The following is a 15,454-nucleotide window of genomic DNA, read 5'->3' on the forward strand; positions in this document are numbered from 1 at the left end:
TGCATACTGTCAAGGACATTACAGCCACATATTGTCCCTGCTGTTAATCCGCCATGTCACAATCAGTAATTAAATCAATCTTTGGCCAAACAAAATCCAAACCCTCGCTCGCCTAAGACCAAGGTGTCATCTAAGCCGTTACATCCTCACAATCCACGCATGTTACAGATATTTTATCTGATGACGATGGCGCATATACCAGCCCCTCAGACACTGATGCAGATGCTTCTGATTGGGAATCCCCAACTCAAGTTGATGTTCCTGACCTCTTAGAGGCTATCAGGCTGATTCTTCAAATTGATGATGACTAAGAACCCCCGGCTACCTCTAAGAAACCAGATAAGTTCAAGCGTCAGAAAGTTACTAAGTTAGTCTTACCATGTTCTGACCATTTAGTTGACATATGTCTGGAATCCTGGAAATATCCTGGAAATATCCAGGAAAGATATTCTCCCTGTCTAAAAAGATGCTAGCTTATTATCCCCTCACTGCAGAGTTAAGCACAAATTGGGGTACACCGCCGCCGGTGAACAAATCGCACGTCTGGTGGTGTCATCTGCTCTGCCTGTCACTACCGTCACCTCTCTGAAGGAACCGACGGATAAACGTGTGGAGGGTTGCTTGAAGTCCATTTACACTCTGGCTGGAGCTGTGCATAGGCCTATTATTGCAGCCTCTTGGGCTGCTAAAGCTATAGAGGCCTGGGTTCAGGAAGTTGAAGCGGAATTACCGTCTAATTTTCCTGATAATGCTAAACAGTGTCTTTCTTACAATATTGCAGCCTCTCATTATATTCAGGAGGCGGCATCTGATGCAGGTATCCTGGCGGCCAAAGCGTCTACCACGTCTATTCTGGCTCGCCGGATCCTCTGGTTGCGGTCCTGGTCTGTAGATCTGGACTCTAAAAAGACTTTGGAGGTTATCCCTTGTAAGAGAAACATTCTTTTTGAGAAAGATCTCAACAAGATTGTCGCTGACTTAGCGTACTTCTCCTTCAGCTCAGAAGGCTAAGAGTACTTCCTTTTGACCTCCAGGTAAAGCAAAGGGTCAGTCGTACGCGAAACAGGCTCACACTTCCAAATCCACTAAGTCCAAAACTAAACATGCCTGGGCTGCCCGTCATCTTGCTGCCAAAACAGACAAGCCTGCTGAATGATGGGGCGGGCCTCCCCCTGGGCGATCCCAGGGTGGAAGGCCGACTTCTACGGTTTGCTCAGGTATGGTCACAGACCACTTCGGACGCCTTGGTAAGGAAAGTCTTCGCTCACGGATACACCATCTCTTTCAAGACACGTCCCCCTCGCCAGTTTTGGTCAACATACATCCCTTCGGATCCAGTAAAAGCAAAAACTCTCCATCTGGTGGTACAATCTCTCCTGGACACGGGAGTGGTAGTGCCGGTGCCTCTGGCATGGGGTATTATTCAACGCTGTTCCTAGTTCCGAAACCGAATGGATCTTCCCGGCCCATTCTCAAGTCTTTGAACAAATTTGTGAAAGTCTCCAAATTCCGTATGGAAATGCTTTGCTCTATTGTTCTGGCCTTGGAGCCCAAGGACTATATGGTATCCCTGGACAAACAGAATGCTTACCTGCATATACCTATTCAACAATACCTGCGGTTTGCTATTGGCAACCTACATTTTCAATGCCAAGCCTTGCCTTTTAGTCTGACCTCGGCTCCTTGAGTTCTCACCAAGGTCATGGCGGCCCTACTCCGCCGTCAAGGTATCAGGATCCTGCCGTATCTGGACGACTTGTTTATCCTGGCGAACTCTGCAGAGGTTCTCCTTTGTCATCTGGAACTAACCTTCCAATTCCTGCAAGCCCACGGGTGGCTCATCTACTGGAAGAAGTCTTCCCTGGTTCCTGCTCAGAGCATGCTGCACCTGGGAGCACTATTGGACACCCACAAACAGTGGTTGTTTTTGTCTCCGGAGTAGGTCTTGAAGCTTCAGGACAATATAAGATGCTTCCTCTCTTGCCCACGTGTGTCACTACATTCGGTGATGTAAGTAATAGGCCTCATGGTGTCAGCTTTTGACATGGTGGAGTACGCTCAATTTCATTCCCGCCCTCTGCAGAGGGCCTCTCCCAGAGGGACGGACGGCCTCACCGGATCAGGTCTCGCATGATATCCTTGATTCCGGAGGTCCGTCAGCCACTGACCTGGTGGCTGCAGGACCAACAACTGAGCAGGGATTGTCCATTCTGGATCTCCAACTGGGTCCTTCTGATGACGGATGCCAGTCTGCGGGGTTGGGGGGCGGTGTTGGAGCAACACTCTCTCTTCAGGGTTGGTGGACCAGGGAGGAGTCTCTCCTACTGATAAATATTCTGGAATTGCGGGCAGTGTTCAATGCGTTGACACTAGCGCTGCCTCTAGTACAGAACAGGCCTGTTCAAGTACAGTTAGACAATGCCACCACGGTGGCGTAAATAAATCATCAGGGCGGCACCCGAAGCTGCAAAGCACTGATGGACGTGTCAAAGACTCTTCGTTGTGCAGAACGCCATCTGCCAGCCATATCGGCCGTGTTCGTTCCGGGGGTCCTAAACTGGGAAGCGGACTTACTCAGTCGTCAGGACGTGCAAGCCGGAGAGTGGAGCCTTCATCCAGAAGTCTTTCAGCTCCTTGTGGACAAGTGGGGCCTACCAGATGTAGAACTGATGGTGTCTCGACACAATCACAAGGTTCCGGTCTACGGAGCAAGGACAATGGATCCTCAAACAGCGTTCGTGGACGCACTGGCAATTCCATAGAACTTTTTTTGCCGCCGTACGTGTTTCCTCCGGTGTCACTTCTGCCCAAGGATTCATCTTTATTAAAGGATCCCACTGATAGGAAACTAGAGAATTTCTTCAAATCCGCTTATTCTCGGGCCGGAGCTATTACTCGCCTAGAACTAGCATCAGCCTGGGTGGCTAAGGCTATTGGAAAATGGGCAACAAAGTTGGAGTTTGGACTTACAGGAAACAAGAGCAGAAGGGAATTACTGGTGCATGTATTAAATAGAGTGTGAGTATCTATTTGGGTGAGGCAGGTATTGATACCAGAGTGTTAACATCTAAAGTTACAGCCTCCATGATAGCATCCAGAAGGGCACTTTGGCTACGGTCTTGGCGAGCAGACGCCAGTTCCAGTAAGGCTCTTGAGGCTTTCCTTATGCAGGTGATACACTGTTCGGGAAGGAGTTAGACAAGATAGTGTCTAATCTGATGAGATCCATGTCAGCCTTTTTACCTTCAGCAACACCTGTGCGGGCCAGAACTACTTTTCAGTCCTTTTGCCCACAGGCTAAAGCAAGGAGGCAGGCATCCGCTAGATATCAGCCCCCTTCCAAGGGTTCCAAAGCCTGAGGGAAACAATCCTGGGCTACCAGCTGCAAAGCAGCCAGAAAAGCCCACTACCTGATGGTATGGGCCTCCTCCTGGAAGATCCCAGGGTAGGAGGCTGACTTCTGTCCTTCGCTCCAAGGTGGATAGATACCACAACAGATACGTGGTTCAGAAAGGTCATCTTGCACTGACATTTCAGGAACATCTTCCAAGAAGATTCTTTTGTACAGGACTTCCAAGAGATAAAACAAAGGTGGAAGCACTTCAACGGTCAGTGCAAGCTCTGCAGGTCTCCAATGTTATTATCCCGGTGCCCCAAGTTCAGAGGGGTTAGGGTTTTTATACCAACCTCTTTCTAGTTCAGAAGCCAGATTGATTCCTACCAGCAAATACTCAAGCTAAAGAAACTGAACAAGTATCTTCAAATCCCCAGGTTTTGCATCCCCAGGTCCCTCTGGTCCATTATTTTAGCACTGGAAGAGGGGGATTTCAGGGCATCCTTGAACATTCAGGATGCATATCTGCATAAGACCAGATTATTAGCGCTTCCTCCACTTTGCCATCAGGGAGAACCATTTCAGCTCTCAAAAAATGTGTTGGAGCTCAGAGCAATCTTCCGAGAACACTTCATCCAGGGGCGCGTGGAGAAAGTGCAGTCAGACAATACGACGGCGGTGGCCTGCATAAATCATCAGGGGACACTTGCAGTCAAGGGGCAACGGCAGATATATCAAGGATCTTTCGCTGGCAGAACGTCATCTACCGACACTCCCTGCAGTCTTCATACCTGGATTACTCAACTGGGATGCAGACTTTTTGAGTCGTCAGGACATTCACTCCGGTTAGTGGAAATTACACCTGAAGGTGTTGCAGATACTGGTCCAATGATGAGGTCTTCCCAACATCGACATGATGGCTTCACATCACATTCACCAGGTTCAGAGGTATGGGGCTTTGAACAAGAGATCCCGAAGCCTTTCTGGTATGCATTGACTGCTTCATGGTCATTTCAGACTTTCTTTATTCAAGGTTTAGGTATCGGCTCTATCGGTATCGGTTCTCTTCCATACTCTGCTGGTGATTTTGTCGGATATTCTGACTTTCTTGCAGGGGGTGCTGCATGTTCAGCCTCCATTTGTGCTTCCGGTAGCCCCCTGGGATCTTGCTCTGGTTCTTAAGGCTCTTCATTCTCCTCTGTTTGAGCCTTTAGAGGAGATTGAGCTACAGTGACTCACGTGGAAGACATTTTTTCTGTTGGCCATCTCATGGACAAGAAGGGAATCAGACCTTAGTGCTTTATCATGGCGTTTGCCCATTTAAGTCTTCCATTGAGACAGGGTGGTGCTTTGGACACCTCCATCCTACCTACCCAAGGTGGTGTCTTGGTTTCATGTAAACCAGGAGATGGTGGTCCCTGCATTTGTGAAGGGATCCACGGAAGAGGCAACTCTTGATGTTGTCCAAGCTCTTCTACTTTATCTGGAGAGAACTAAAGAGGTTTGTAAGTCAGACTTCTTATTTGATTAAGTCAGACTCCTTATTATCTATGACTCTCGCTTACGGGGGTTCCTGGCCTCGAAGCAAACCGTGGCCAGATGGCTTAGGTCAACTATTCGTCACGCCTATTTGGCGGCGGATCTTCCTGTCCTTTCGGGGGCCACAGCTTACTCCACCCATTTACTGGGCGCTTTCTTGGGCAGCTAGCCATGGAGTCTCAGCAGGGCAGCTTTGCAAGGCGGACACATGGTCTTTTGCTCAAACCTTTATTAGGTTCTACGCCTTTGATAGTTTTGTGTCGGCAGACGCAACATTTGTGCGTAATGTTCTTAGTGTAGTCCAGGAGCCTCCCCGCCCGTGAGGGAACAGCTGCTGCTTTGGCCTGGTTAACAAAACTTGCAGCATCTCCTGTGCCCCCTATTGGACTACAAGAAAAGGATTTATCAAGGTAAGACCATAAATTCGATTTATTGTGTCAGAACTAAGCAGGGAAGCTGTGGGTAAATTGCTTTGTTCCCCAAACAGATCCAAACGTTTTTATCACTAAACCATGATCTCTTTTTCTCCCTGGTCACAGGGGCCATGCATTGAGGTTTTAGGCAACCAAATAATATATGCCATTTTGGGTTTACCAGATGGAAATGCCCCAAGGTTGTTAACAGCTGGAAGTCTTTCTTAATACATTCTCATGACATATATTTAGTTGGGCTAATCTCTTCAGCATCTCCCCTGTACTCACAGTGAATCAGGTCCTTTTATTCTGATCTATTAACCTAGATGGCAGAAGTGCTATTTTTACTTTATCATTCAAAGTTTGCTTTATGCTGTGGTCATTTTCCCCTTTTCTGATCATCAGAGGCGTTGAGATTGTACTCCAATCTCACTCATCATGGTGACCAAAACAGGGCAAATGATTCAGACCTGTTTTGATTTTGATGGCCCTCAAGAAATTTGAATGATGGTGTTAATTTAGACTGCAAGGGAGGGGGAGGTTTTTGTGTCCTAGTGTCCATGGGTGTCTAGCTTTTTATCTGTTTACAGAGGGACCACTAGCACTCCTGCTTTGCTGCTCAGAGTGCTTGCTTCTAGTTTAGGACATCCCAACGTTTAAAATGCTGACGGATATTTGTAAGTATTTTAATCCTAACACTCTCCCACCGCAGCCTAACCCTAACCGTCCCCTCCCACAGCCTAACCTTAACCCCATTACTTATCGTAAGGATTCTGACAGTTGGGATGTCCCTGACCGTGGGGATTCTGAGCGCCGGGATATTAACTACATCTTTTTTACCAAAATCATGGCCATTATAGCAGTTTTTGTTTCATCAGCTTGTGAGGAATGTTATTTCTCTTACGCCCTAGAGGATACTGTGGATCCATTTAGTACCATGGGGTATAGACGGGTCCGCTAGGAGCCATGGGCACTTTAAGAATTTGATAGTGTGGGCTGACTCCTCCCTCTATGCCCCTCCTACCAGACTCAGTTTAGAAACTGTGCCCGGAGGAGCCGGTCACGCTTATGGAAGCTCCTAAAGAGTTTTCTGCATTTATTTTATATGTTTGTTATTTTCAGGTAGGACTGGATGGCACCAGACTGCCTGCTTCGTGGGACTTGGGGAACTTCCCAACCTCTTGAAGGGTTAATGGTCCCGTTCCCCGCTGACAGGACACTAGCTCCTAAGGGAACTATTCGCAATCCCCACCACGGCGAGCGTACATTCCCACAGCACGCCGCCACCCCTAACAGAGCCAGAAAAGTGGTGAGTACTAAGCCAGCATCCCGGTTAGCGGGTCGCCGGCCATTATGGCGGCATGAGGGTACGGAGACGCACGGCTTCTTACCGGGGTGGATTGCCTGTTTGAAGAACCGTGGCTTAATCCTGATAAGAAATTTCAAATCCCTAAAAGGTTACTCTCATCTTTTCCCTTTTCTCCTGAGGATAAGAAAAAAATGGGAAAGTCCACCGATAGTGGATGCATCTGTGTCCAGGTTCTCACGGAAGATTGTGTTACCCGTCCCTGGTGCAGCCTCCCTGAAAGACACAGCTGATCGTAAGATTGAGACTACACTCAAATCCTTGTACACAGCTGCTGGGGTGGCTCAGGTACGCACTATAGCATGTGCGTGTATTACTAAAGCCATTGCTAAATGGTCGGGTAACCTAATTGAAGGGTTGGATTCCTTATCTAGGGGGGAGATTGCGTTACTCTTGCAACGGACTCTATGCGAACTTTATGGTGGAAGCCATAAAAGAAGTAGGTTTGCTTAATGCACGCACCACTGCTATGGCAGTGTCAGCACACAAGGGCTTATGGTTACGCCAGCGGACTGCCGGAAAGGCGTGGACAGTCCACATATCTTCCTTTTGCAGCTCCCCCAACCAGGAAGACCTACTCAGGACCTACTCTACAGTCCTTTTGGACTGCCAAATTTAAGAGCAAAGTCAGAGGATCTTCTACTGCCATCAGAGGTGCTAGAGGTAAACCACGCAGACCAGCAACCTCCGGTTCTCAGGAACAGCGCTCCATTTCTGCCTCCTGAAAGCCTTCTGCATGACGGTGGACCGCGAGGCCTGGAAGACTGGCAGGTGGGAGCCCGACTAAAAAGTTTCAGTCACATCTGGACAACATCATGCCAGGATCCCTGGGTCATAGATCTTATTTCCCAGGGCTACAGACTGGAGTTTCAGGAGCTCCCACCTCACAGATTCTTCAAATCAGGCTTACCAGTTTCACAAGAGGCAAGTATAACCATACAGGATACTGTTCAAAAACTGTTACAGACTGAGGTCATTGTTCCAGTTCCACCTCATCTCCAAAACAAGAGATATTATACCAACTTGTTTGCGGTACCGAACGGTTCGGTTAGGCCGGCCGATTTTGAATCTAAAATCGTTGAACCCATACTTACGAGTGTTCAAATTCAAGATGGAGTCTCTGAGAGCGGTGATCTCAGGAGGGGGAATTCCTAGTGTCTCTGGATATCAAGGATGCGTACCTTCACATTCCGATCTGGCCGCCTCACCAGGCTTATCTACGCTTTGCACTACAGGACTGTCACTACCAGTTTCAGGCCCTGCCATTTGGTCTCTCCACGGCAACGAGGGTGTTCACCAAGGTGATGGCAGAGATGTTTCTCCTTCGCAAGCAGGGAGTTAACATAATTCCGTACCTGGACGATCTTCTGATAAAGGCACCGTCCAGGGAAAGGTTGTTGGACAGCATTGCTCTCACAACCAAATTACTCCTGGATCACGGGTGGATTCTAAATCTCCCGAAATCTCACTTAGAGACAACTCAGAGGCTCCCATTCCTGGAAATGATACTGGACACAGAGTCGCAGAAAGTTTTTCTTCTATTGGAAAAGGCATTAGTAATCCAGTCGATGGTTCAGGATGTCCTGAAGCCAACCTGGATATCGGTGCATCTATGCATTCGCCTTCTGGGGAAAATGGTGGCCTCTTATTATTTATTTATTTATTACCAGTTATTTATATAGCGCACACATATTCTACAGCGCTTTACAGAGACTATTTGCCCATTCACATTGGTCCCTGCCCCAGTGGAGCTTACAATCTGTATTCCCTACCACATGCACACGAACACACATTCATACTAGGGTTAATTTGTGTTGGGATCCAGTTGACCTACCAGTATATTTTTGGATTGTGGGAGGAAACCGGAGTACCCGGAGGAAACCCACGCAAGTACGGGGAGAACATACAAACTCTTACGAGTCGCTATAGTACAGAAGGTTTCATGCGAGGCCCTTCCAGCTGGATCTGTTGGACAAATGGTCCGGATCGCATCTTCACATGCACCAGAGGATCAGTCTGTCACCAAAGGCCAGGATCTCCATACTGTGGTGGCTCCAGATATCTCACCTAATCGAGGACCGACGGTTCGGGATTCAGAATTGGATTCTGCTAACCACGGTCGCAAGCCTCAGAGGTTCGGTAGCGGTCACCCAGGGGGTGCAGTTTCAAGGAAGATGGTCAAGTCAGGAAGTCGTCCGTCAAATCAATATTCTGGAATTCAGGGCTGTATACAACGCCCTTCTGCAGGCCTCATATCTTCTTCAGGATCGGGCTATTCAGGTTCAGTCGGACAATGTGACGGCAGTAACGTACATAAACCGACAGGGCAGAACGAAAAGCAGAGCAGCAATGTCAGAGGTATCAAGAATTTTCCTCTGGGCAGAAAAACATGCTGTGGCGTTGTTGGCGGTCTTCATTACGGGAGTAGACAACTGGGAAGCAGACTTCCTTAGCTGACACGACCTGCACACGGTGGGAGTGGGGCCTTCACCCGGAGGTGTTCAGGTGCTTGACACGTCGATGGGGATGTCCACAAATCGACATGATGGCCTCTTGTCTCAACATAAAGCTCAAGCGGTATTGTTCCAGGTCGAGAGACCCACAGGCAGTGGACGCTCTGACGACTCCATGGGTCTATTAGATGGTGTACGTGTTCCCTCCACTTCAGTTAATCCCAAGAATTCTGAAAAGAATAAAAAGGGAAAAAGTTCAAGCAATCCTCATTGCTCCGGACTGGCCAAGAAGGGCCTGGTACGCGGACCTTCTGGAGATGCTCCTTGAAGATCTGTGGCCTCTACCTCTTCGCGAGGATCTACTGCAACAGGGCCCGTCTATCAAGACATAACATGGCTACGTTTGACAGAATGGAAGTTAAACGGCTGATTCTAGCCGGGAGAGGCATCCCTGACAAGGTCATCCCGACTATGATCCAAGCCAGGAAGGGGGTAACGTTTAAACATTACCACCGTGTTTGGAAGAAATACGTCTTTTGCTGTGAGAGCAGAAAATATTCTGCGGTGGAATTTCATCTGGGACGTTTACTGCTTTTTCTGCAGTCGGGTGTGGATGTGGGCCTACGTCTTGGCTCCATAAAAGCCCAGATTTCGGCCTTGTCCATTTTCTTTCAGAAACAATTGGCTTCTCTCCCTGAGGTACAGACGTTCTTTAAAGGGGTTCTGCACAATCAGCCTCCCTTTGTGCCTCCCACGGCACCTTGGGATCTCCATTTGGTGCTGCAGTTCCTCCAGTCGGACTGGTTTGAACCGTTACAGGAGGTAGACGTAAAATATCTTACGTGGAAGACTGTCACACCACTAGCCTTGGCTTAAGCAAGACGTGTGTCGGAGCTGGGGGAGTTGTCTCACAAGAGCCCCTATTTAATTTTCCATGAGGACAGAGCTGAACTCAGACCTCGTCAGCAATTTCTTCCTAAGGTGGTGTCTGCGTTTCACATCAACCAACCCATTGTGGTCCGGGTGTTAGCGACACCTTTGTTACTTCAAAGTCTTTGGATGTTGTGAGGGCTTTAAAGGTGTATGTGAAGAGGACAGCTCGTCACAGGAAACCGGACTCGCTGTTTGTTCTTTACGATCCCAATAAGATTGGGTGTCCTGCTTCAAAGCAGTCAATTGCACAATGGATCAATTGCCCACGGTGTCTCGGCCTTACAGCTCTGCCGAGCAGCTACTTGGTCAGGTTTGCAAAGTTCTATAAGTTCGATACTTTGGCCTCTGAGGACCTTCAGTTTGGTCAATCAGTTCTGCAGGGACCTCAGCACTTTCCCACCCGGTTTGGGAGCTTTGGTACTCCCCCATGGTACTAAACAGATCCACAGTATCCTCTAGGACGTAAGAGAAAATAGGATTTTAATTACCTACCGGTAAATCCTTTTCTCGTAGTCCATAGAGGATACTGGGCGCCCGCCCGGTGCTTCGTTCGTCCTGCACGGTTACTAGGTTAAGTATTATTGTTCGGTTCAGCTCTTGCTGTTCCTGTTCCAAGTTTGGTTAGCATTGCTTACCTCTTGTTTGTTTGTGTGTGCTGGTTCGGAATCTCACCACTATCCTTTTATATCCTTCCCTCAAAGTATGTCTGTCTCCTCGGGCACAGTTTCCTAGACTGAGTCTGGTAGGAGGGGCATAGAGGGTGGAGCCAGCCCACACTATCAAATTCTTAAAGTGCCCATGGCTCCTAGTGGACCCGTCTATAGCCCATGGTACTAAATGGATCCCAGTATCCTCTACGGACTACGAGAAAAGGATTTACCAGTAGGTAATTAAAATCCTATTTTTTCAGAATTACATATAGGTGAAGGTCCATATCGGGAAGCTGGTAGCCCATACAGTTCCTGCAGTACTTTAGTGTTCCTATCTTAGGGAAAAATAATCTTTCTACAGAAGCCAATATGCCCACTTAAGACTAACGTGAGCTACCATCTGATACTGTGGGTTGAGCACAATACAAAATGTAGTTTTCCCATCTATGGAACAGGTTTCTTACCTCTCAAGAGTTCCAAGGCAGTCCTGCATATGGTTCCCTCATTACATCGTAATGTTTAATATTTTTAGATTAATCAGGAATTAGTGTTACCATTCTTGTGCCAAAGATGCTGCATTTCACTGGTGTATGATCTACAGCAGTATCTGTTCAATAATCAGGAGTTCCATAGTTTGTTCGCTCTTTATTTTCTCAGTAATTCTTTCTGCTACAGTAGGTTTGTGCGGCAATCTAATGTCTGTCCTCTAGCGTTAACAGTCCACATTGGGCTCACAACACTTTTTGGCCCTCATTCCGAGTTGATCGCTCGCTAGCTGCTTTTAGCAGCAGTGCAAACGCTAAGCCGCCACCCTCTGGGAGTGTATCTTAGCTTAGCAGAAGTGCGAACGAAAGATTAGCAGAACTGCACAGTAAAAATTTCATGCCGTTTCTGAGTAGCTCCAGACCTACTCCTATCTTGCGATGACTGCAGTCCGTTTAGTTCCTGGTTTGACGTCGCAAACACGCCCTGCGTTCAAGCAGCCACTCCCCCGTTTCTCCAGCCACTCCTGCGTTTTTGCCTGGCACGACTGCGCGTTTTTTAGCACACTCTCTGAAAACGCTGAGTTGCCGCCCAGAAACACCCACTTCCTGTCAATCATACTACGAACACTCGAGCGCCTGAAAAACGTTGCTCGAGCTTGGGAAAAACTACAAAGTTTTTTGTGAAAGTACTTAGCGCATGCGCGCTGCGTACCATGCACAGAATTGTCGCTTTTTCACTTGATCGCTGCGCTGCGAAAAACGGAATGAGGGCCTTTGTCAGGGCAGTCTGTCCTTCTTAAGTGATAAATTATGGTGTGTCGGCAAAAAAATTGGTTTGTAGACATCAACCGTGTTGCCCTGCATACATTTTCCATATTTTGCAAACTGAATATTCATAGGCATTCTTTTTTTGCCATAAACTGCTACTTTTTTTTTTATAAGTACAGCTCTGTAGAAAGTGATTAGGACACTCAGACCAAAAATCGTTTTAAGTTAGTCACTCATTTTATCACTCAGACCAAAAATCGTTTTACGTTAGTCACTCATTTTATGTACTTTGTGTTTCTTTTAATTACATTTCAGTTTGTTATGCTTGGAGTCATATTTTCATAATGAACAGGTTTGCCTCTTCATTCGTAACAATTTTGTGGTGTCTTGAAATGTTATTTCTGAACATTACTGTGATAAAATTAGTTGTTTTTTTTCCTAAGACGTTGACTACAACTCAAGAATCTCCCCAGCCCAATATCTTACAACCAAAAACACAGATACTTCTTCCCCAGACTTCACCACAGGTGAGAATGATTTGCATATCTTTATGTCACTTATTAAACTACTGTTCATTTAAGATTTCCTGGTTTTGTGTCAAGACAAGCTTATATGATGATCTCTTATTTTCCAGAGTCCAAAGCCAGGTCTCCAACTGGGGCCTTGTACCATTTTATCTTTCGCTATTTCTTCCAACATAGAACCATTTGTGAATGTGAATGGTTTACAGAAGCAGCAGACAGACATGAGCAAGGAATGCCCCATAAGCTGCACTGAGAAACAGGTAACGCCTTTTTACCCTGTGTACTTCATTCTTACTGTCTACTAAAAATTCAGTTGTATGCACACCACATTCATTAGGTATACCTTTCTAGTAATGGGTAGGACCACCAATATGCCCCAGAACAGTCTGAATTATTTGTGGTATGGATTCAACAAGGTGCTATCAACTCTGCTACATATTGATAAGATGTCCTCAAGCAGTTTACTGCAGATTTGTTGGCTCTACATACATGCTGTGCATATATACTGTACAGTGTAGTTAATATTTATATATTATATACATACATACATACATACATATACAGTATATGTGTGTGATTAATCTTGACACCAGTGGGAGGACAGGTTGTCTAAAGAGCGCTTCCCCGGCTGTGGTAGACAGCAAGTCCTCTGTACAAAATAAAAAAAGGAAAGTAAATTTTGGTACCTAAAAGAACCATTTGGGAACTTTGGGTGTTGAGGTGCAGGCATGGTATTCATTTGCATGCAGAAAAGGGCACATGACTGGCCGGGGGGGCACGGCCCCATCGGCATCACTTTTGGGGTGTGCCCAGTACTTACAGACATGCTAAGCTGCCCCCAAGCTCTCCCCTCACTGTGAATAGATGCCGTACGCATGCAACATCTATTCACCAGCTGTGATCGGTACACCATATCTTTTCCCACCCGCTGGACTTTGTGGCCCGCGGGTGGGGACAGAAGAGGACAGGCTGTTCCAGCAGGGCACTGCACAGGAGGGTAAGCATGTTGCAGTTTTAAAACTGGGCAGGTATCGGCACCCTGCTGAAAACAGCTTTGCATGAAGACTACATGTATGTGTGTACATACATATATATATATATATATATATATATATATATATATGTGTGTGTGTGTGTGTGTGTATATATATATATATATATATATATATGTGTGTGTGTGTGTGTATTTATTTATATATATATATATATATATTTGTGCTCATAAGTTTACATACCCTAGCAGAATTTGTGATTTTCTGGCCATTTGTCAGTGAATATGACTGATAACTCACAAACTTTTCTTTCACTCATGGTTAGTGGTTGGGTGAAGCCATTTATTGTCAAACAACTGTGTTTACTCTTTTTAAATCATAATGACAACAGAAACTACCCAAATGACCCTGATCAAAAGTTTACATACCCCAGTTCTTAATACCGTGTATTGCCCCCTTTAACATCAATGACAGCTTGAAGTCTTTTGTGGTAGTTGTGGATGAGGCTCTTTATTTTCTCAGATGGTAAAGCTGCCAATTCTTCTTGGCAAAAAGCCTCCAGTTCCTGTAAATTCTTGGGCTTTCTTGCATGAACTGCACGTTTGAGATCTCCCCAGAGTGGCTCAATGATATTGAGGTCAGGAGACTGAGATGGCCACTCCAGAACCTTCACTTTATTCTGCTGTAGCCAATGACAGGTCGCCTTGGCCTTGTGTTTTGGATCATTGTCATGTTGGAACGTCCAAGTACGTCCCATGCGCATCTTCCGGGCTGATGAGTGCAAATTTTCCTCCATTATTTTCTGATAACATGCTGCATTCATTTTGCCATCAATTTTGACCAAGTTTCCAGTGCCTTTGTGGCTCACACATCCCCAAAACATAAGCGATCCACCTCTGTGTTTCACAGTAGGAATGGTGTACCTTTCATCATAGGCCTTGTTGACTCCTCTCCAAATGTAACGTTTATGGTTGTGGCCAAAAAGTTCAATTTTGGTCTCATCACTCCACATGACTTTGTTCCAGAAGTTTTGAGGCTTGTCTCTGTGCTGTTTGGAGTATTGTAAGCGGGATGCTTTGTGGCATTTGCTTAGTAATGGCTTTCTTCTGGCGACTCGACCATGCAGCCCATTTCTCTGACGTCCTAGTGGATGCTGGGAACTCCGTAAGGACCATGGGGAATAGCGGCTCCGCAGGAGACTGGGCACAAAAGTAAAGCTTTAGGACTACCTGGTGTGCACTGGCTCCTCCCCCTATGACCCTCCTCCAAGCCTCAGTTAGATTTTTGTGGCCGGCCGAGAAGGGTGCACACTAGGGGCTCTCCTGAGCTTCTTAGTGAAAGTTTAGTTTTAGGTATTTTATTTTCAGTGAGACCTGCTGGCAACAGGCTCACTGCATCGAGGGACTAAGGGGAGAAGAAGCGAACCTGCCTGCTTGCAGCCAGCTTGGGCTTCTTAGGCTACTGGACACCATTAGCTCCAGAGGGACCGAACACAGGCCCAGCCTCGGAGTCCGGTCCCAGAGCCGCGCCGCCGGCCCTTTTACAGAGCCAGAAGCAAGAAGAGGTCCGGAAAAATCGGCGGCAGAAGACATCAGTCTTCAACAAGGTAGCGCACAGCACTGCAGCTGTGCGCCATTGCTCCTCAGGCACACTTCACACTCCGGTCACTGAGGGTGCAGGGCGCTAGGGGGGGGGCGCCCTGAGCACAATGTAAAACACCTTGGCTGGCGAAAATACACCACATATAACCCCCAGGGCTATATGGATGTATTTTAACCCCTGCCAGAATTCACCAAAAAGTGGGAGAAAAGGCCGCCGAGAAGGGGGCGGAGCCTATCTCCTCAGCACACGGGCGCCGTTTTCCATCACAGCTCCGCTGGAAGGACGTCTCCCTGACTCTCCCCTGCAGTCCTGCACTACAGAAAGGGTAAAAAAGAGAGGGGGGGGGCACTAATTTGGCGCAGTTTTGATAATAACAGCAGCTATAAAGGTAAAAG

General features: G+C 47.0%; 1 protein-coding gene across 4 annotated transcripts in view; it reads left to right on the plus strand.

Moving 5' to 3' along the window:
* MRTFA (myocardin related transcription factor A) overlaps nt 1–15,454 on the plus strand; it is a 424,554-nt gene that overhangs the window by 361,063 nt on the left and 48,037 nt on the right. For all 4 annotated transcript variants that reach the window (XM_063940356.1, XM_063940354.1, XM_063940357.1 and 1 more), the window contains 2 exons: nt 12,385–12,468; nt 12,576–12,725. In XM_063940356.1, the coding sequence (XP_063796426.1) occupies nt 12,385–12,468; nt 12,576–12,725 (234 nt within the window). The remainder of the gene's footprint in view (nt 1–12,384; nt 12,469–12,575; nt 12,726–15,454) is intronic.

Source organism: Pseudophryne corroboree, chromosome 9 (assembly GCF_028390025.1).
Source record: "Pseudophryne corroboree isolate aPseCor3 chromosome 9, aPseCor3.hap2, whole genome shotgun sequence".
Lineage (NCBI taxonomy): Eukaryota > Metazoa > Chordata > Amphibia > Anura > Myobatrachidae > Pseudophryne > Pseudophryne corroboree.